This window comes from Lutra lutra, chromosome 7, assembly GCF_902655055.1.
Source record: "Lutra lutra chromosome 7, mLutLut1.2, whole genome shotgun sequence".
Lineage (NCBI taxonomy): Eukaryota > Metazoa > Chordata > Mammalia > Carnivora > Mustelidae > Lutra > Lutra lutra.
The window spans coordinates 146,692,251-146,714,792 of record NC_062284.1 but is presented as its reverse complement, the minus strand read 5'-3'; the positions used below and the strand labels follow the sequence as shown (position 1 = coordinate 146,714,792).

Sequence of the window (22,542 nt, the reverse complement as noted above, 5' to 3'; positions counted from 1 at the left end):
GGGGCAGAGGGGCATCTCGGGAAAGGTGCCTCTGTCCTGGGAAGGTCGTGCCCGGACCTGGGTGTGTGAGGGGCCCTGAACACCTCAAACACTAAGTCCTTGAGGTCTCTGCTTCCTGCCAGCAGGACTGCTGCAAACACTGAGGGACACACAGGGACAGCCACACATCCCAAAGACCTGGCAGAGCAGGGGCCAAGGAGTGCCTGTGCGAAGCCGGCCGTGACGGTCAGCAGAGGCGCCACGTTCCAGGACAACAGGGCGCCCAGGCTGGGCTGTCATTGGGCTAGAGGTGGGTGCCCAGCCCCCTGCCCCTGGGTCTCTGTCTCTCCACGCCAGCTCTGGGCGCCATGGCTTCCGCATGTTCTCAGATCAGTGGTCCTCACGGAGGCAGGAGGACAGGCCTTTGGGGAGGCAGTCCTCCCAGCCCAGAGCTGCTGCGAGAGCTTCCTGTGCCGAGGCCACGAACAGAGGCTGGACAATTGGGTCATGAGGATGTCTGGGGAAGAGGGAGGTGCTGGCAGGGTCGGAAGGGACAGCAGCTGGGAGTGAGGGCAGAAGGAAGGACAGGACGGCACCCTAGGAGTGGGGACTTTTGAGGCTGGGCCATGACCACTCTCGGGGTGACCCGTACCAGTGAAGGCAGAGGACCTGGAGAGCAAGCAGGGGCCAAGTCCAACGTGGGACTGGGGTGAGGGGTGGGCCCCTGGGATAGGTGGCCAGTGGGCAGGCCGGGCGGGGGGAGCAGAGCACCCCATGAAAGGGAGAGTGGGGTCGCAGAGGCCTCCCCTTGGGACACCCAACAAGGCCCTACAGGCTGGGACACGCACAGCCAGGGGAGAGAGGGCCGGGTGCTCTGCCCCAGGATCAGGGACGGTGTCCGGGGAAGCCTGGGGAGAGAAGGTGGCAGGGCCAATGCTACTCTCCCAAGGTGGTGACACAAGGAGGGGGGGAAGGGACAGTGCCCCGGAGCCCGGTTTCTGTGTGTTCTTCGTGAGCTGCCAGACAAGCGGCATTCACCGAAACCTAGTTTGGCAAAACTTTCCATACACGCAAGACGGGCCAGGCATTTCCACTTTCACCAGTGCCGTGTGGTTAAAGCCATGCAGGGGCTGCTGGGAGGGTGTCTGCCCACCCCTCCCCCAGTCCCGACCCTGGGGACCCACATGCATGCCCCCCGCAGGAAAGGAACACTGGGGGTCCCCCATGGCCCGCTCCTGCCAGAGCCCCGGCCAGCACCACGTCCTGCTGCGAAACAAAGCCCGAGGCCCACCCGCCTGCACAATCTCAACTCCACACTTGGAGGGCAGAACCCCCAAGTCGGGAGACAAAGCCAGAAACGGTACAGGCGAGACGGACCACCCCCCCAACCTCACGTGTGTGACACAAACCAGAGACGGGAGCCCAGGGCCCGCAGCCCCCGGGGTATGTACACAGTGGCCAAGGAGGTATCCAGCGTCCCGGCATCTCCTTGAAGCCTCCGCACTCCCCAGAGCCCGGGCAGCAGTGGCACTCGCAAGTAGGGGGGTCCAGGCGGGGCATGACTGGAGTCCCTCTGGCTCCAGGTCGAGGAACAGAGGAAGGTCAGTCCCCACCTGAGGCTCTCTGGCCAGTCTGACGCTTCGGAGACCAGCCTCACTTGGAGCAGGACCCCAGCCACCCCCGTCCCCTGGGCCGCTCCCTGGGTCTCCAGCTGGGCCCAGCCAGACTCAGAGAGGGTCAGCGCTGGCCAACACCGTGGTTTCTCATTTCAACTCACCACCTCCTCCCCCATGGGAGTGACTCTCCTCAGTCTTCTTTTGGGGACGGTATGGCAAAGTCTAGCTCAGTTTCTATTGTGGTAAAATAAACATGACATAAAACTTCTTTTTAATTACGCGGCTCGGTGGTAGTAAGCACAGTCACACTGCTGCACGCCCACTGCCACAGCTCCAGAACCTTCCATCCTCCCCGAGGGCCACTCTGGCCCCATGCACGCTCCGTGCCCTCGCCCGGCCCCCGAGCCCCAGCCCACTGTGTCTGTGCGGACAGACTCCTCTAGGGACGTCCGGTGAGGGGTCACAGGGTGTCTGTCCTCCCGTGAGTGGCTGAGCTCAGTCCGTGCGACGTCCCTGTGGTTGGGCCTCGCGGGGGCAGGTGTCGGGACCTCCTCCCTTGAAGACCGAGGAGGAGTCCATGCGCGGACGGACTTCTTCCACTCACCCGCCGACGGACCCCTGGGCTGCTTCCGTGGCCTGGCTACTGTGAGCCACGGAGTGTGTGTTCAGACCCCACGGCCAGGCCCTGCGGCCGACACACCAGGAGCGGGACGGCCGGGGACCCCGTGCTCAGTGCCTCCGCGATACCCTCGCCCCGCGCCAGGTCACGCACCCGCCACAGTGTGCAGGGCTCTGCTTTCGACGTCTGACCACAAACCTCTGCCAGGAGGAGCTCCCCCACAACCCCGAGAGGCAGGCAAGGCTGTCTCCCCTGACTGCCCCCAGGCCGCCCAGGGCGTGGGGTGACCTGTGCTCATGCCCCGCCGAGGACCCTGGGCGGACAGGGCGCCGACAGGGCAGGAAGGTGACGCTGCCCCTGGGGCCGGAGGGGCTGCCCCGTGGGCGCAGGCAGTAGGGCTCGGGCCCAAGCAGCCCGCAGCGGGGCCCAGACGACGGATCCCGCCTGAAGGAGCGCCAAGGCCCCCCTGGCTCCGTGCAGGATGTTGGGGCTCCTGCTGGGGGACCCCAGGCTCTTAATTCTTCTGTCCACGTCCACCCTGTTGCCGCTCCATTCTCTGGTTCTTCTCAGCGTTGTCTTCCTCCCCAAGCCAGGCTTTCTGTCTGCCATCACGTTCTGGGGCTCGCGACGGAATGTTCCGGAATGTTCTTTCACCAGAGCCTCCCATTCCCATTTCCAAGCTGCAGGGGTGCGCCCCGTTTAGTTCTGCCCCCTCCTCACCTGCTCTCCCTCGCTCTGCTGACCCTGGACTCGTGGCTGCTGCAGCCCAGAGTGGGGACAAGGAGGCCTCCAGGCCCCGCCCTCTACCCCGAGCACCTGTGTCTGGGCTCCTCTCCCAGCCGCCCACCCAGCCCAGCGGACCTGGTCCTCCTCCTGGGGCTCCAGCCCTTCCTGGCTTTGCTGGGTTTGGGAGGAGGCCCGTGTGTGCGGATGTCACCACCTGCGTCCACTCTGTGGTTCTCTACATTCTGCCTAAGGTGACGAGCTCCCGACATGCAGCCCCTCTCCAGGGTGTGGCCGGTGTCTTCATGACCACCCAGGGCTGAAGCCTCGCCGTTCTGCCCGGACTCCTCTCCATCTCCTCGAAGCCCTGTCCCCCTGGCCCTGCGCCCGTCAGGCCCCGCATCACCTGCCCTGCTGTTCCCAGGTCCTACTGGCATGGAGATGCCTCACTGCCAAACCCCAGTGCCCACCCCCACCCAGCCTCTGGGCAGGCCCGACCGGCGGCGCCACCCAAGACCTCCCGCGTTCCAGCCCAGGGTCCAAGCCGGCCCCCCACCTGCTCGTGGTCCCCCACGGCAGGAACCAGGCCCAAGCTGCAAGGTCACCGCCTGTCTCCCTCCTCACGGAGGGCGCTCAGGGCCGGGAAGTGCTCACTGCCCACCAGCGGGACCGGCCCCAAGGCCCACAGCGCGCCCGGCACCGGCAGGCGGTTCCTGCTGGGGAAGAGGGGCCGGGTGCGCCGCGCCGCAGGGAGGAAGGCGCAAGACCCGGACGCAGGAGACCCGCTCGCCCCGAGATGGGAATGTGGACGTTCGTGCGAGCGAAGTCAGACAACAGATGCAGGAAAACAGCCGCGGGCAGACAAAGGACTAATGTCCGGAGCACAAAGCCTCTTACAGAAGCACAACAAAAAGACAAACACGGCACGGAACGTGGGCGACAGCCACAGAGGCGGCCCGCAGAAGTGCAGACCACAACCACAATGACCTCAGGCTCCAGAACCTTCCAGGGCTGCTGTCCACCCCCTGCTGCCTGGAGCCCTGAGGGTGAGGGCAGAGCAGGCCACGCCCCCCCCCCCCCCCCCCCCGCCACTGTCTCACATTGAAAAGCTCCAGCCACAGGAAAGTCAGTGGTTCCGTGAGGCCCCCCCAAGCACCCAGAGACACCTCCTGTGCACACCCAGGGTTTCTGGTCAAACACCTGAGCATGAGTCAGGGCAGCAGGACCCCAAGGCCCCAGTGAGCACCCCAGGAGAGGGGGCTGTCTCCCGAGATGTCCACGGGCCCAGCCACCTGCCACGCAGCACACCCACCGGCAGATGCTCCCGAGCCCGTGAGCCTGGGGTGCCCCACTGTTTGCGGCATCGCAGGCCAGCTCACCTGCCCGCCACCTGCTGGAGGCCAGACCCGGCCTCGCTGCCCGTCCTTCACGTTACTTATTATTGAGGTGAAGTTCATATAATGTACAATTGGCCATTTTATTTTTTCTATTTTTTTTAAAGATTTTATTTATTTATTTGACAGAGAGACAGAGATCACAAGCAGGCAGAGAGGCAGGCGGAGAGAGAGAGGAGGAAGCAGGCTCCCCGCTGAGCAGGAAGCCCGATGTGGTGGGGCTCGATCCCAGGACCCTGAGATCATGACCTGAGCCGAAGGCAGAGGCCCAACCCACTAAGCCACCCAGGTGCCCCCAAATTGGCCATTTTAAAATCTTCAAATCGGTAGCCCTTGATACGTTCACCGGTAAGCAGTCAGCAGCTGTAACCCCAAACGTCGCATCACCTACGGAGCTGGCCCAGCCCCTCGGCTGCCACCCCACGGTCCTGCCCCAGGCCTGGCGGACACCAGTCTGCTCCCGCCCCGTGGGTCCTCCTGTCTGGACGCGCAAGGACAGGAACCGCAGGGCACCGGGCCCTCTGTGTCTGGCTTCTTCGCTGAGCACGCTCCCTAGAGCCATCCAGGTTGCAGAGGGCAGAGAAACGACCCGTACCCTGGAGGCCTTGCTCGCGCGTTCACCCGCTGACGGACGCGTGGGCCGTTCACACCTTCTGGCGACTGTGCAGGGCGCCATGGTGGACATTCATGAGGGAGACTCCCCGTCTGAGTGAGGACAGGCTCTGAGACCCCCAGTGGGTGCCCAAGACCTCAGCAGTTTTCCCGACACATACGCGATACGCTACATCGGGCGGACGGCTCACAGCCGCGGTCGGTCGGAGAACGGTGGTGCAGCTGCACCGCGAGGGACGCTCTGGGAACGTGGTCTGGGTACCGTCCTGTGCCACACTCACCCTGCCCGGGGTGACGTGAGTGACGCTGGCGTAGGACGAGCCTGGGCTGCTGCTGCCCTCTGACGACAGCGGGCGGCCCGGAACCGAGGCTGCCAGGAGGGGACGCCGCACAAGCTTCCGCCGGACGCCCCACCCCGGCTCTTCTGAAGGGTGATTCCGTGGGGCGAACTAGCAACCCCACCAACCCACTGAGGGACTGCGCCCTGCTCCAGGGTGGCTGGCACAGGGCACCCCATGTGGCCAAGGAGAGGCCCCGCCAGGCCCAGCTCCGAGGATGGCACACAGGGCCTACAGGGCACAAGGGGGATGCGTCCCGGGTATCTGCGGAACAGACCAGCACCCGGGCTGGCCCTCCGAGCCAAACGCTGACTTGTACAGTTTCCCTCCAGGCACGGGGGAGGGGTTGCCACCGCAGCCATGCACGGGGGCATTCCTCCGGGGTCCCAAACGCGCTGAGTGTGTGTTTGGTTGGACGGAAAACTAAGGGGCCTTTTGTGTAGAGAAGCTGACCCGTCCGTGCAGTCGCATGTCTGCCCTGGTGGGAGCTGAGGCTCTGTGGTGGCCGCTAGCCAGGGGCCCCCATGCTCCAGCCACCCCTCGGGGCGCAGCCAGTCCGAGAGCGGAGCCCCCACGCCCCAGTCAGGCTCCAGGTGTGCCAGGCCACAGAGCGGTGTCAGTGCAAGGCTGGGGAGGTGAGGCGTGGGGACCAGCAGCTTCCTGGAAAGACACGCCAGCAACACAGAGCAGTGGCTGGACGGTTCGTCAGAAGAAGTTCTGCACCAGGCTGAGGGTCCGGTTCTGTCCATGTCCCTAAGCACTGGTCACCCTCCCCCGGGAGCCTCCGGGGACTGCCAGCTCTCAGCAGCCAGCTCAGCCTTCTCTGATGTCTCTGGTGTGAGCCTTACCGGGACACGGATGCTTCCTGCTGATCAGGAGGCAAGGTCAGAGGTGTCACCACTGGCCAGTACATGGGGCCAGGAAGGCCTTTGTTGACGAGGCGGGGAACCCCCGGAAGTGAAGGGAAGGAGGAGGGGTGGCTGGGTCCCTGTGAGCCCACCTTCTGGCCCCAGTCCAGCCAGCCTGCCCACAGTGGTGCCAGGGTGCCAGAGGAAGGGGGCAGGAGCCGGTCCCTGAGGGAGGTGCTGGTGTCAGTGGTCAGCGTGGCCGCCTGAAGGGAAGAGTCTGGAGCCTGCAGGGAGTATCATGTGTCTGCTGGGAGGTGCTCTGGGGGGCCCTGGGACCCCAAAATCTCCAGCCAGCCACAGCTACGAAACCACTTTCCACAAGAGTGTTGGCCGTGGGCCACCAAACACCAGGAACTCTCCTGGGGCTGCGTCCTCCATCTGGTGACCCAGACGCCTCAGAGGTCGCCCCGGCCCCAGGCATGCAGGTGCCCCTCACCAGCCACTAGAGGGGAACACAACCCCACCTTGTCTCCAGCAGGCGAGCCCCTGCCCAGTGCTGTCCTGGAAGGAGGCTTACCCAGTCATGTCCCCAGGCTAACCCAGAGAAGGAGCCAGAACCTCCGCAGGGACAGCAAGCCCATTTCAGGCCGTACGGCCCTCAGTGATGGGCCTCCGCGAGGGCCGCGAGGTGTGGGGCCCACGGCTGACCGCAGAGTACCGTGCCGTGTGCAGCCCCCCAACACGGGCAGGCTCCGGGGAGGGACAGAAGCAGCCCCCGCTGGGCATGGGCTGCGGCCACCCGGGAGGGCACCAGGTGGTTCCAGGTTGTCCAGTAACGGGAATGTGCATGGGGCAGCCTGAGCCCCCAGAGGAGAAGGGAGGCAGGGGGTCCCACGAGGCAGCCCACGGGTGGGAGCCGGGAGCAGACAGAGCTGGTACGGTCCACGTGGGCCTGACCCAGCCGAGTCCCGGGCTCTGCCAGGCCCTGGGTCCACGTGGATGAAGAGCAGCGGAGCTGCCCAAAGACACGATCGGGGGAGGGGACAGTGGAGACCTGCGATGGGGCAGGAGACGTGTGCCCCATGCTGGGGACACCACCCAAAACACTGGGGGGCAGTGGGTGCTACAGACTAAATCCTGTTTCACCCAAGCGCATGTCAAGACCCGACCTGCTGTGTGACGGTATGAGGAGGCCCAGGCAGGAGAGCCCACAGCTGCTGGTCGGACACTTCCGCGGGCACAGACCTACTGCAGCCACATGGCCGCCTGCAGAGCAGCCTCCCCGAGGAAGCCTGGGTACCCCGGAGGCCCACAGGGGACGGCAACCCTGCCATCTCGGGGTCAGGTGCCCCACCTCCCCGCCGCGCACCCCTGCTCTCACCCACAGCCGGCTCTGGCTGCGGCTTCTGCCCAGGGCTCCTAAGTGTGCCCAGGGTTGCCCCAGAACAGCAGCCTGCCCCCCAACAGTACCCACTGGCCAGCAGGGGCCCCTGGAGCAGGCCTGGGGGAACACGTGCACTCCCCACTGCATCAGGAACGGCCCGCGGAGCCCCCGGACGATGAGGAGCAACCCAAGCACTCGTGTTCGTCAGTGTCCCCAGGGCAGCTCTGACGCCGTCCAGGGAGTCACACCCCGGGCACCAGACCCAAAGGAAGCCCTTCTGAGCACCCGGCAAGACACGATTCCCACTGAGGAACCGGGAGCAGGACTGTCTCGAACTTCTCAAAACCACCACAGAGACTGAGGCCAGGACCCTCAAAGGGCTGAGGGCAGGAATCCAGGAGCCCCGAGGCTGGTCCCACTACACACAGGGAACAGGGGCCGGGCGGCAGGACGGTTTTGTTTTCCCTTCAAGGTCCCTAAGCGTCCCTTCCACACAAGCTGGCAACAGAGAAAGAGACCAGAGAACACATTTCCTGGAGGAAGTAAAAAAAGCCAATTGACCTTGATCAGTTTCTGAAGAAAAAATGACCAAAACAGCAAAGGAAAAGTGTAACAAAGATGACAGACATGAGTGCAAATCTCTCACTGCCACAGAAATACACACTTGCCAGTCACAGGTCAGCCTGGGGAGCCAGGGGACCGCGCGCTCGGGCTGGCCAGGACCACATCGGCCACGGCGGGCACCGCGATGATGTCAAGATGCACTTAAGACTGAGAGCGGGATGTGAGCAAAGAGGGCAGAAAGGACTGGGGCCTGTCCCCAGGTAGCTGAGCCACGGCCAGCTCTGGCCACCTCTCGATCGCCTGCGGAAGGTGCGAAGGCCAGGTCCCGAGTGGGACAGGGGCTGGTGGTGACCTGGGGAGCAGCAGCCCCGGCCCCAGGGCCAGGGTCCGCAGGGAGATGCCGCTCACTCCACTGGCCAGGGGTCCGTGAACAGAGGCCCGCGGGGAAGGAGCATGGCCGTGGTCCTCATGTCCGCGGCCTCAGCCGGGAAAGGACATGAGACAAAGCTGCCGGAAGCTGCGTCCTTCGCCCTCTCACAAACACGCCGCGGGCACGTGCAGCCCAGCTCTCTGTGAGACCACCCAGCAGGCACTTCCAGCCCACCTGGCCGGGGTCCCGCCCCAGGAGCCCCACACTCTGACCCCCATGCAGACACCACACCACCTCTGCCAGCAGTGGCCCCCCATCCCTCCCTCCACGCCGCCCCCAGCCCGCACCCCCACCCCCGGGCTGCCTGGACACACCCACGTCACCAGCAGCTCTGGTCGCGAGATGCCACACACAGCCACAGAGAACACAGCACTGACTGCCCGCCCGGCCCTGCCCAAGGCCTCCAGAGCTGTGCAGCCCCCCGCCCCCCCCCGCTCTGACACTCGCTCCTCTGAGAAACAAGGGATCCTCGGAGGAATGGGATCGAGCCAGGAGAGGGGCTCCCCTGCCAGGAAGCCACGGGCCACCTGCAGCCCTGCCCCTCCCCCGCCCACCCAAGCCTGCAAGCCCCTCCAGCAACCGCCTCGACCTCCTCTCCCAGACACGCCCACTCCCTCCAGCTCTGTCTTGGCCGCCCCCACCAGGGTCACCAGGAGAAACCCCAGCGGGGGTCCAACAAGGGGTCTGTGCCCACACATCTCCTCCCAGGAGCAGCCTCCCGGAAAGCCTGGGTCTCGGGCCTCCGGTGTCCGGGGGTGTTCTCACCCCTCCCACTGCTCAGGGAGCCCAGCGCCCAGCACTGAGTCATTCTCAGGCACACCCCTGCCCCTGGGGCCAGCAGGGAGCAGGTTCAGGTACCCCTGAGCTGTCACCAAGCGAGGGAGAGTCACACTGAGGTCAGGTCAACAGTCATGGCCTGCATCCTCCATGGGCCAGCGGCCATCACTCAGGACTGCTAGCTCTGCATGCAAAGCCAGAATCATGCCCACAGCCTGAAAGAGCTAGGATGGCGCCCACCACTGGGTCAGGTGGGCCCTGCCTTGTAGTCTGGCAGGCGAGGGCCAGAGCTGGATGGTGGCTGGACGCTCGCCTCTGCACGTGCCTGTGGGGGACTGTGGGCCCGCCAGTCACCCGGAGCCTCGGGTCTGGGGAGAGCGCCACTGCTGTGCCCCACGACGCATACCGCCTAGCCCGCCCCCAGCCACTTCAAGCAGCCCTCCGGGTGCTTCCATCACAGTGAGATCCCCAGAGAATACCCAGGACCCCTGCCCCAGTGGACCACACTAGAGCCCAAGACTCTCCCAGAGTTCCTGGAGGCCCCCGCCTCTCCCCCAAACCATCTGCCAGGCTGGTGCCCAAGAGCTCCTGGAGGCCCCCGTGTCCCCCCCAAACCATCTGCCAGGCTGGTGTCCAGGCTGGTGCTGGAGGGCCACAGGCAGCAGCCGGGGGACAGCAGGCTGCGCCTGCTTCCAGGGGCTGAGCATCCAGGCAGGAAAGGCACCAGCGGCCAGGGAGCAAATCTCAAATGACAATGGGAATGCCAAGTTGGGCACCTGGCGCGGGGGGAGGGGGTGTGCAGGGACAGGGGGACGGGGCTGCACTGGGGGCCCCAACAACCGTGAGCGCCCCTCCAGGGGCCCAGCACAGGGCCAGCGAGGATGAGAACTCCCGCCCTGGCCTCACCTTGCCCTACTGTGAGGGTCGATCCACAGCCCGGGGTGTCGGACCGAAGCCCGCTGACCCTGCCCTTCCCTGCTGTGCGACTCTGGGTCTGCCTGCCTGTCCTCCTGGGCCAACAGCCCCACAGTCGGGCACCAGGCGACATGTCTCAGGAGCAGGGACCTCCCCGTCCCCTTCCTCTTAGTGGGAACTGGACTAACGGCGCGGCGGAGGGAATTCAGCAGACGCTGTCTTCTAACGAAGGCTAACAGACGCGCTCCTGTTTGTCGCAAACACAACGCTCCAGGGCTGCCGCGCGGCAACTTAAAGGAAGGGCAGTGGTGGTGGTAGAGCCTGAAGGTCCGTGTGGCCGATCGCGCCGTCCCCAGAGCCCTCTCTGCCTGGAGCCACAGGCAGGTACGGAGAACACGCGGGACGTCCCAGCTTTCCAAGGACACGGGTTCCTGAGTCCCCCCATCGGCAGCTGGCACACAGCTGTCCCTGCCCTGACAGGCCCCTGTGCGGAACGGCTGCCTGTTCTAACCGCTGAGCCCCAGCACCCTGCCCCTCTCCCTGCAACAGCCACGCGCCCCGGGGGGGAGGGGCATTATCATCTTTTTTTGAGGAAACTATTCTCCAAGAGACAAAATAGGAATTCATCCTCTGCTAGATCAAGAAGGCGGGGGCAGGGGCGCCTGGGTGGCTCAGTGGGTTAAGCCGCTGCCTTCGGCTCAGGTCATGATCTTAGGGTCCTGGGATCGAGTCCCGCATGGGGCTCTCTGCTCAGCGGGGAACCTGCTTCCCCCTCTCTCTGCCTGCCTCTCTGCCTGCTTGTGATCTCTGTCAAATAAATAAATAAAATCTCAAAAAAAAAAAAAAAAAAGGCAGCAAGGGCAGGGCCGAGCAGTGCTTGGCAGAGGGCACGGGTGCACCCCCACCCACACCAGCCCCTCCTGGGACCCCTCACCATGGCCCCCACAGCCGATCTGCCCCTGCATGAGACTTTTTTCTGCCAAGACCAACACTATGGGGGACACTCGGGGGCTTGGTCCTCAGCAGTCCTGCTCCAGGGCTGGGCTACAAATCAGCACACTTCTGGAACCTTCCATGACCTGCCAGGGCCACAGTGACATAGTCTGGAACGCACAGACAGGTCTGGCCCATCCTCCCCCCCAGTGCAGACCCTAAGGCCTCAGCCTCTTTCTCCTCACCAGGGACCGGCGGCGGCAGCAGCATCCACAAGGCTGGGCGCAAAGCAGGAAGGCAGCCTCCGCTCCCACGGTGTTGCCCAAGAGCCCAGCAGCTGGGGAGCTGGGGAGCTGGGGAGCTGGGAGCCCTTGTGTGCCAACCCCCCCGCCAGACCCTCAGCCTCCCTGATGTCCCTTCTCTGCAACGCTGCCACCATCTTCCCTCCATGGGCCGGCTCCGAGTAGGGCCCTACTCGCCCCCCCAGCCACAGATCAGCCCCCACCCTGTCCTCACGCCTCTCTCGGGGACCCCACACCCACAAATGAGGTCATCATCCTGCCGCTGGATGCGTCATCGGACAAGCTCTGCGTTTGTAAACACATGGCCCGCTCACTCCTTTCCTGCCAGAGCCAGACAGGTGCACCGGTGCCGCTCCCCAGTGCCCTCCGGACGTGATCAAGCCCAAGCACGAGCCCCCCCACCACAGAGGACAGGCTGCAGCCCAGGTCCCAGCGGGGAGCCCAGTGAACAGTGAAGCAGCTGCGGGCCAGGTCACCAGAGCCCACATCCCGGGACAGGTCTTCATAGCCAAGGTGGCCCCCCTGCCAAGCACAGCCCAGCCTGGGGCAAGGCTGAGGGGGAGGGCCTGGGCCACTGCAGAGCACAGGAGGGCTCCCCAACCCCCACTCCCTCTCCAGGCCCACCGCAGAGCACCTCCAGGCGGCCTGCACCCAGCCATGCCCCTAGCACCGCGATTCACTGACCAGAGCCCACCCTGCACGGGACACCTGGCCTGAGGCACTTCTAGGTGCCTCGGGGATGCACAGCGTCCACTCCCAGGTGGGCAGGGGTGAGCTGTGGGGCCTGAGCCAGCACAGAGCGCCCTGCCGAGTTCAGAAGCATGGGGACACCCCCCTCCCGGGGCCTGGGGCCACCTGCGCAGAGCCATCCCTCACGCTGCAGTAGCTGAGGCTCAGGACAAGCTCGTCCAAGACCGGGGCAGTGCTAACCGGCCACGACACAAAGACGCGCCGTCACGGGGCATGAGGTCAGCAGCGGTCACCCTAGAAGGTGAGCCTCAGGTGAAGTGGAAGATGCAGACGCCCCCAAGGGCCCTGGTCTGAAGCTCTGACTCACACACAGTCACCCCAGAGACCACCCAAGGGTCTGCCCCGGGGGGCATCACCACTGGCCCGATATGGGCCACATGGGCCCTCCCCACTGAGCGACTGTGGACAGGGAGGAGCCCGTGCCACATGGAGGAGGCCGGAGACCATGTGGTCCCCGCAGGGCAGGGCCAGCATGTTGGAGGAGGCACAACCACACCCGGGTGGAGGGAAGGGCCTCCAAGGGCCTGCCCAGGGCTGGGGGGACAGAGACGTGGCCAGCCCCCTACCAAAAGGGCTCCACCGCCACAGAGGCCAGAGGGTGACAGCGCGGACAGACCCCTGAACCTGCGCTGCTCACCTGGGCCCACAGCACGTGTGCGCAGGGGAGTGCGCGCTAGAGCGGTGGGACGGCCACACGAGACAGGACACAGCCAGCTGCCACCAGCCATGGGGCAGTCAAGGCACCTCCCTTTCTGCCAAGGGCAAGACCCAGCATGTAGCAGGAGAAGCCCGGGCCAGGCTCCTCCCGTGGCCCACCCAGCCCACCTGACGACGTGTGTGTCCCCTGAGTTCCCTGTGGCCACTACCATCCTGTCCCATCCTCTCCCACCATGGGGACAACGGTGCCTCAGGGCAGGGCCACCAAAGGGCCTCTCCTTGCACCACAGGGTCTCAACACCATGGTTGGGGGCTACGTGTGGCCTGGGCAGGGGCAGTGAGAAAAGGCCAATGGCGGCAGGGGCACAGAACAGCCACGGCAAGGCTGGCCCCAAGAAGGGCGGTGCGCCCACTCGCTGGTGCCTCCCACCGCCATCTCTGCCCCTTGAGGTGCCGTCGACATCATTTACCAGGCGCCCCCCTCCTCCGGGGACCCACCCTGGGTGAACCAACACAGGCCCAGGGCTGCAGCCTTGACTCCGCGGGGCGTGAAGGGCCAGGCCAGCAGCAGCTGGGCTCTGCCCTTGGATGGTGCTGATGGAGGCCCTGAGGGGCATCTGCTTCTTCCCGGGTCAGGGGCGGAGCACAGAACACGGCCTTCCTCCAGGGGCCCGGGTCCAGTGCAGGCTGCAGACACGGCACGACACAGAGGCCAGCACCAGACCCTGGTGCCCGCAGTACACGGCAACCCCTGCCCTGCATGCCATGACCCCGGCACCACGGACATCAGCGGCCTGGGAACACTCCCACGCTGCTTTCAGGGCGAGCCCCTGATCCACCACCGGGCCGAGCGACCCATGGGGGCCACCGAGGCACCGGCCAGGCTGCGGCCAGCAGCTCCAGCACTTGCCACGCTCTGTGCCGAGTCCACGCTCTGCCCGGCGCCTCCCGGGGGGACGCACAGACGTCCAGGGGCCGGGCCGGCTGCAGTGCTGCGCGAGACTCGTGGAGCCCGACGCGGGGGCCCAGTGCCCCGCAGCACAGTGCCCCCCCACCCTGCCCGCCAGCCTCTGAGCGCCCATTGCCGTGTGCCCGCTCCAGAAGGACCCTTGAGAATGACCCACCACAGGGTCAAAAAGACCGTCCTTCCCCACTGTAGAGCCGCTCTCTGGAACAGTCTCCCCACTTCCCCCACCAGCCCCACAGACACCGTCCGTCATCCACCCCTGCTGGTGGGACGGCCGGCACATTGGGCAGAAGCAGGGGTGGGTGCTGCTTTTGGAGCCTAGATCCCAAGAGGTACCTGAGGGGCCCCACTGAGTTCACAGACCCGTAAGCACCGGACGAGACCACACATGTGCCCCAGCACACCACCTGCTCAGGCCCTTTACAGCAGCTGCTCCCTTCCTCACAGAAGCCCGCTCTGCGCGGGAAGCACGGGAAGCAGACCACGGCCCGGGCGTGCACATGTACGCACACGTAGGCACACACATGTGCGGGCGGGCTGAAGGGAGCTTCTGTAAGGCGCAGTGACGGCCCACAGTTGCCCCACAGACCTCACAGCTCGCGGGCTGCACAGCCGGCTTCCTCCGCCTCTCCCCCAGAGCAGACTTTATCCTTCAGACGCTGCAAGCACCCGGTCCACTCTCAGAGCCTGCCCCCCCCCCACTCATGCCCACATCTGACAGCCCCAGCCGCCGGCCAAGTCCACAGCTGACGCGGTCCATGGCCCAGCCTGCCCCGCTCCCCCAGCCCACACCCTCAAGGAGAGCCACGCCAGCTTCCTCCCAACGTGAAACAGAACCCACAGTCCTGAGCAGAGCCCCTCCATTCAGCTCCAGGAGCGTTCACCAAGTAGCCACTCAACGTCTGTGCCGGGCTGGGGCAGGGCTGGGGCAGGGCTGGGGGACGGTGCCATCCCCGCCAGCTGCAGTGGCCCTCATGCGGGCTGCAGGGGCAGCGGGACGTGGACAGAAGTAGAAGGAAGGGCTAAAAACTGCCTGCCATCACAGGCACACGCGAACCCTGCCCAGCCCGCGCTCACCACGGCCACCCAGTGAGCAGGGTTACTACACGTGCAGATGGCACCGCGATGGGAGGGCAGACAGCACGGGACAGAGGCAACAACTGGACTGAGGGCGTGGACACTGCCCAGCACAGGGAAAACCACCAATCCAGAGTTGGAAAGCCCAACCCTGACCGTGGCGGTATCAGCAGAAAGCCGCACCTGGACACAAGAGAGGGGATGGCGAAGCCGCCAGGGAGGACAGACCTTCAGATGACTCTCCCCAGATGGACAGCTGACTTCTCGAGAGCAAATCCGAGCACAGTCAGGGGTTCACGCTCTCCATGTGCGGGCGGACATGCCGCCTGCACCCACCCCCCAGGACACCCGACCCCCACCCCCCAGAACACCCTCCAGAAACCAGGGCAAGCATCTGGAGAACACAAAGAGTTAGGAATCGACACACCCTCACTAAAGAAAACCCTAAAGATGCATCTTCAGACATTAAAGGGAGAAAACAATTCCAAGTTCCGAGCTGCCATAAGAATGAAGAAAAGTGGGGCGCCTGGGTGGCTCAGTGGGTTGAGCCTCTGCCTTCGGCTCAGGTCTTGATCCCAGGTCCTGGGTTCGAGCCCCACATCGGGCTCTCTGCTCAGAGGGGAGCCTGCTTCCTCCTCTCTCTCTGCCTGCCTCTCTGCCTACTTGTGATTTCTGTCTGTCAAATAAATAAATTAAATCTTAAAAAAAATAAATAAAAATAAATAAATAAATAAATAAAATCTTAAAAAAAAAAAAAGAATGAAAAAAAGTGACGAATTTCAAGGGTAATCCAGTGCACACAAAACGAAGGAACAGCAACGTCTCGTGGGCTTGGCAGGACAATTAACGCAGAACACAGTGCATGAGCAGGAAAGGGTTGGGTCAAAATAACAGGTTCTGGGGTCCGTCCCCGCGTCTGTCGGGAACAGGATAAAGACAAATTAACTTTGAAATATAGCCAGTATGGGGGCGCGTAGGGGGCTCGGTCAGGGAAGCCTCCAACTTGGTTTCAGCTCAGGTTGTGATCTCAGGGTCACGAGACCGACCCATGGGGTGCGGCGCTGGGTGCACTGGCTGTGGAGCCTGCTGTGGAGCCTGCTTGGGATTCTCTCCCTCTGCTCCTTCCCCCACGGAACACGCACAGCTGCAAATCACAAAGTCGCCACCGAAGGGACAGAAATACTGCTAAATTTCAAACTAATATATGAGGTGGAAACAATAAGGAAAAAAGTCAGTGGGAGATAAGGTAAGACAAGAGAAAAGCAGACATAAAAAAACCAGAAAATAATAAGCACAAAAATAAAATGATAAATATAAACCGAATATCAACAATTTTGATAAATGACAACAGATGGAAAGTTCTAGTTAAAAAATTAAGCTTGTTGGATTGAACGAAAATGGATTCTAGATCCACGGCGAAGAACCAAAGGCACATGTCACGTGTACGGATGCAGGGGTCTAAAGGACAGGAAAGAAGGAGGCAAATGGGGGCACCTGGGTGGCTCAGTGGGTTAAAGCCACTGCCTTCGGCTCAGGTCATGATCTCAGGGTCCTGGGATCGAGCCCCGCGTCGGGCTCTCTGCTCAGCAGGGAGCCTGGTTCCCCCTCTCTCTCTCTCCGCCTGCCTCTCTGCCTACTTGTGACCTCTCTCTGTCAAATAAATAAATAAAATCTTTAAAAAAAAAAAAAAAAGAAGGAGGAGGCAAATGCCACCCAGAGTCCCCATCACCAACACGCACGGTTGGGAGGAAAGCACGACCAGAGTCACATGTGCCTGAAGTTCAAAGACCCGGGGAGGTGTTCTTTTTTTTTTATTTTAAGATTTTATTTATTTATTTGACAGACAGAGATCACAGTAGGCAGAGAGGCAGGCAGAGAGAGAGTTGGGGGCGGGGAGCAGGCTCCTCGCTGAGCAGAGAGCCCGATGTGGGACTCGATCCCAGGATGCTGGGATCATGACCTGAGCCGAAGGCAGAGGCTTAACCCACTGAGCCCCCCAGGCGCCCCACCGGAGAGGTGTTCTACCAAACGGGTATGCCTAAGAACACAGTTTCAAAATGACAGAACTCCGAGAGAAACGAGTAAGTCCCGCACCAGGTTAGGTTTTCACGCTCCTCCAGCAGACAGAAAGGGGAACAGAGCTGCCGACCTCAGCGAAGCAGGCTCGATGTGCGCGGAGAGACCTCACACACCGTCCACTGCCAGACACACATTCCTGGTCAGCACAAACAGAGCAGGCTCGGAAACAGCGCAGACGGAGCCAGAAGGCAAGTTCCGAAAACCCTAAGGACCTGCCGTCACACTGACCACTTTCTCCAACCGAGCACGACTCAGAGAAGAGCCGTGGGAAGAAGAGTGACAATGAACGGGGTCACGGGAAAGTGACTAGGAAAGACCCCATGTGTTTGTCTATCAAGAAAGTCCGACCTATCCCGACAGATTGAAGAGAGAGCGGCGGGAGAGACATATGTATTTTCAGCGGAACGACCATCCGTGTACAAGCTTGCACGAGAGGAAACAGGAAAAAATTACGGATGCACACGTTTGTCTTCAGAAATGAGGACAAGAAGAGCAAAAGAAGCCCGAGAAGCCGAAATGGCGGGAACAAACAATGAGCGTCCGTTTTCACATGAGGAGCCCCGGGGAGACGCGTCCGAGCGCCCCCACCCCGTCCACCGGCACAAGCAATGGAAGGAACCAAAGGCGACAGCGCACAGACCCCGCAGCCATCCAAAAAAATAAAAGAACAGTATGCGCAACTTTGTCCCAAGAAACCTGAAGATCTGGACAAAGCGGACAAATTCTCAGGAATACATGTGTTTTAAGAAGCTAGCTCGGGTTGGGGGAGCGCCCTATGCTGACAGCCCTGAATCCAGGCTGTGCTGCCCACAGAGCAGCCCCAAGGTACGGTGACTTCCCGGGAGACTTTTCCCAAACCCTCAGAGGGCGCACGGTTCCAGGCTCGCGGCAATGACCCACTGCACAGCGGACGAGCCCTCGCTCTGAAGCACATCCCATGGGGTCTCGCAAACCCTACGCATCCACACACGAGTCCCCGGTTGCGATCACCTAAGCCCACCGGCGAGCGAGAAGGGTGGCGCTGCGTGACCTCCTCTGGGACAGAAAGTCCGCGTAACGCAAGAAAACCCATCTACGTAAGGTGACCCTACGTGACGTAACAGCGGGTCAAGGAAAGTCACAGGACACTCAGAAGTGTTTATGACACCCGTCTGTCATGCTGGACACCCGCGCCCGTCAGGCACAGGAGTGGTCAGAAGGGCTGGCAGTCCTGCATGGCAGCGTGGCCAGCAGCATGGCCCCGGCCGTGAGCCCACCGCAGGGCACTGTGGCTCCTCCCGAACCGGACAGGTGCCCACCTCCCCACGGCCGCTCCTCCAGAAGACAAGTGGCGGCAGGCGACTTCCCAAGTCCTGCCCCGGACGGGTGGTCGCAGTAGCTCTGAGCCTCAGAGCCTCCAACTGCCAACGACCCACACGCTTGCTGAGAGCCGCGGCACCAGGTGCCACGCCGTGGGATGGGGGGAGCTGTGGAGTCCTCGGGAGCCGCATGCCACCGGCGCCAGGCTGGGAACTGCAGGACCCACCTGCAGGCGCAGAGCAGTGTGTCGTCTCACTGGGATGTGGCTGGTGGGCACAGCCTCGCCAAAACAGGCACTGCCAGCTGGACATCCCTCCCGCACGCAGACCCACAACCAGGCCCCGCAAACACACCAAGGATGCACACAAGGAGTTCGTCCAAGATTTGAGTGAGCAACACGGACGGGAGAGGATGGGCGGCCTCACAGCATTTAGAAACTGGTGACTAATGTCCAGCAGGAGTAGGAAGCTCATGGTGCAAAAGGACCCAGGACCTGCTGAGATGCAGGGTGGGGGCCCAGGAGGCTGCCTGGGGAACCCCAGCAGCGGGGCACGCGCAGGAGGAGGCTGGGAAGGGTGGGACACAGCTGCTGATGGTCACTGGGGAGGAGCGCTGCTGGTAGGTTTTCTCGAGGAAACCCACGCAGTCAGGCCTCCCTCGAGTTACAGCCCTGACCCCTGGCAGGAGGCCCTGGGGAGAGCAGGGAGCTGGCCACCGCGACCAGAAGGGCAGAGCAGGGAACAGAGCCAGCCCAGCCGAAGGCAGGGGCACAGACCTTGCAGACCGCCATGAAATTCACATCGTTGAAGAAGACTGTTCTAGCACTTCTGGCCGGGGAGGGATTACCGTCCCCTGAAGACGATGCTGAGACTCAAGTCCAGGAGAAAAACAAAAACGAGAAGCAAAAAGAAAACTTGGGGGCGCCTGGGTGGCTCAGTTGATTGGACGACTGCCTTCGGCTCAGGTCGTGATCCCGGGGTTCCAGGATCGAGTCCCGCATCGGGCTCCCAGCTCCATGGAGAGTCCGCTTCTCCCTCTGACCTTCTCCTCGCTCATGCTCTCTCTCACTGTCTCTCTCCAAATAAATAAATAAAATCTTTAAAAAAAAAAAAAAAAGAAAACTTGGCCGAAGAAGTGACAAGGACGTGCAAATGGCCTTAGTGATCAGAGGGTTCAAATAAGAGCCACAACACCACTTCATACCCACCAGACGGGCAAAAATTAAAAGCCAGGCAAAACCTTGGCCAGAATGCAGTGCGCTGGGGACGGGCGTCCCCGCCAGTGGGGGCTGGAGTTGGCACGACCACACTCCATGAAGCAGCCTGGGAGTTGCACTGATCACAGCCCCCAAACCCCACTACGGGCACATGGGGACGCCAGGCCGGCCGCCCGCGGCTACACACGCGCAGAGGACCGGCCCCAGGTCCCCTTACAGCAGGGACCACACACAGCAGTGACAGCCACTGGCGCGACATCACTCCAAAACGTAAAGACTGGGCAAAAACGAGACACTCAAAGGGACAGAGGGAGTGTGACCCCTTCCACAGAAAGTCCCAGGAGCACGCTGAGAACAGCCCGTCCAAGGGCGCTCATGCGCAGGAGGCAGAAGAAGGGGACGAGCACCCCTCTCGGGGAGGGTCTCTGCTCGCCAGGAAAGTAGGGGGACATCTGCTCCAACCAACGTTCTGTACGGTCAACCCATCAACTCTGCCGGCCTATCCTGACAACTCGATGGCCATGGGACACAACCTGCCACCCCCATCCCTACATCCCATCCAGGCAGAGCCACGGAGCTCCCAACCCCAGTACTATCCCGCCCAGCCCCCACATGCCACCCCACACCCTCCCCCAACACTCCCTGGAGTGGACTTCCCAGACCAGCTCCAGGAGGGCAGACAAGGCCCCTAAATGCAGCTCCTGCCCTCCTGGCATCTCCTGCTACCACCCCCCACCACCCCCAGGTCAATTTCAGTGCTCTTTTGGGGGAGCCCCAGGAAGCCGCTGAGGAGGGGCGGCAAAGATGGGCTACAGTCTGCCCCCCACCCTCCGTCTGGGGACACTTGGAGTAGCAAGGGGGCAGTGACACAAGGAGGCAAGGAGGGGGACAGGTGTGGTTTGGGGGGCACTGACACACGGCAGCCACTGGGTGGTGTTGGTGGTGACAGCGCAGAGGGGAGACACAGAAGCATGGGGGTGAGGGGAAAAGTCCTCAGGGACCCCGGGCTGTGAGGCTCAACTCTAAGGCAAATGCCCAGGATGGGAAAGGGTAAGGAGGCTGGGCCCAGGGAGATGCTCCTGAGCTTGGCTGTGAGCCCAGAGACTTCCCAGAGAAGAGGCGAGCAGGTGCATCAGCAGTCCTCCGCCCCAAGCCCTGGCAACACTGACCCTCAGGTCGCACAGGAGGCCCCATACAGACTGGCGGGTGGGTTAAGGGCCCAGTCTGTCCACTTGGCACAGCAGTGCTCTGACCTCCCAGCCCCGCACTCGTGGAGGGCAAGCCCCACGGACCGGAACCCCCAACACCTCACCCCGCGACACCTGCAGGATGAGCCTGCGTGTGGCCCCCCAGCAGCTCACCACCCACTTCCTGTGCCTGGAGGGCACTCCTGAGGCCCTCACCCACGGAGCGCTCTTCCCCGCAGCCCTTGAGGTCTGGTGTCCACTCAGAACAGACTCTGGTGCGAGTCTGGCCCCCCCCAGCTTGAGGGCTCCATCATGGGCGACCACCGAGTCAGGAAGAAACCAAGAGAGCTCCGAGCTGCCAAGAGAAGCGCAGCGGCCCATCCGAGTGGAGTGGGTCCGGCTGGAGCGCTGGCCTGGGGGCTAGAGCTCCGCCAGCTCCGCCCACCGGGGTCCAGGCGCTTCTTGGTCAAGGGAGTGGGCAGTCTTTCACCAAGGCGAAACTGACAGCCCGGTGCAAAGTGCCCTGCTCACGCCACGCAGTGTCTCTAACTAGGAAGCCCAGTGCAAGCAGGTAAGGGGCCGGCAGGGGCTAGCAGGACCGAGCAGGGGCCAGCAGGACCCAGCAGGACCGAGCAGGCCCCCGAGACCACGAGTAAAGAGGCGTGTACTGGGTGAAACGGTACAGTCATGGTCCCAGCCCCAGGCGTCCTCCGGACACTGCGGGCCCGCGGGTCACTCTCAGGACGCCCAGCTTGACGGGGTGGCTGGCCGCAAAAGGAAATCTGACAGCAGTGGAGAGAGGAGACACCTGAGCCAACTCCACCAGCACCGCAGCCGAGGACAGGTGCATGATGCCGCCTGGGAGCCCAAGCAGGTGAGCTCCCTGCGCCTCGGAGGAGCCGGCGTCACTCCCTCCCGTGGCGCCAGGACCTCGGGGCCCTCCACGCGTCAGAGGTCGCTCCCACAGAAATCGCACGCCCGAGAGGGGGGGGCGCAAACGCGAGGCCCTGGGTGGGGGACCCCGGGCTGACGGTCCCGTGTGCGGGTCCTGGGTGAACCGTCCTGGGTGGGGGCCGGGGTGCCAGGTCCCAGGCGCGCGGTCGGGGCGGGGGGACTCTGGGCGCAGGTCCCGGGGGACGGCCCGCTGCACGTCCTGGCTGCCCCCTCCCCGAGCGCGAGGGCCCGGGTGGGGTCCCCAGTGGGGACGGCCCGGGGGCGCAGGTGCCCGATGGACAGTGCGGGGCGGGGACCCCGGGCGCAGGTCCCTAGCGGACGGGGCCAGGCGGCCCGTCCGGGCGGGGACGACGCAGTGCGCAGGGCCCGGGCGGGCGGCCCCGGGCGGGCGGTCCGGGCGCGGGTCCCGGGTGTCCGGCAGGTGCGCGCGGGAACAAAGCGGCCGGGCGGCGGCGTACCTGGGCACGCAGCTGGGGCTGGAGCCGTCCACCTCCCAGGTGGCGAACAGGTTCATGGGCACCGGCGTGTTGAGCGCGGCGGGCGCGCCGGCCAGGCCCAGGCGGCCCCGCTCGGCCATGGCGCCGGCCCCGCCGCTCCCTCGGCGGCCTGGGCTGCGGCCGAGCCGCGGACGCGCGGCGGCGGGCGGGCGGGCGGGCGGGCCGAGCGCGCGGAGGGCGGCGGCGCGGTCACATGGCTGCCGGCGGCGGGGACGGCCGGGCGGGCGGCGGACAGGCCCGCGGGCGGCAACCAGGCTGCGGCCGCCCCGCCCCGCGCCGCGCGCCCCGCCCCGCCCCGCGCGCCCCCGCGCCGCGCGCCCCGCCCCCCACCCCGCCGCCGCCGCCGATTGGCTGGGCGGGCGCGCGCTCGCCGCCTCGAGCCCAATCGCGGCCCGCAGAGCGCTCGCCGGAAGTGCGGGGACGCG

At 63.9% G+C, this 22,542-nt stretch overlaps 1 protein-coding gene across 5 annotated transcripts in view; it reads right to left on the bottom strand.

Moving 5' to 3' along the window:
* Positions 1-22,296, bottom strand: part of PACS2 (phosphofurin acidic cluster sorting protein 2) — a 53,594-nt gene extending 31,298 nt beyond the window's left edge. For 2 of the 5 annotated variants that reach the window (XM_047737296.1, XM_047737297.1), the window contains exon 1: positions 22,079-22,294. In XM_047737296.1, coding sequence (XP_047593252.1) covers positions 22,079-22,197 — 119 coding nt within the window. In that variant the 5' untranslated portion in view covers positions 22,198-22,294. Of the gene's footprint in view, positions 1-22,078 lie in introns of all 5 variants that reach the window. The other 3 variants (XM_047737298.1, XM_047737299.1, XR_007128673.1) reach the window with 2 other exon arrangements.
* Positions 22,297-22,542: the final 246 nt, after the last annotated feature.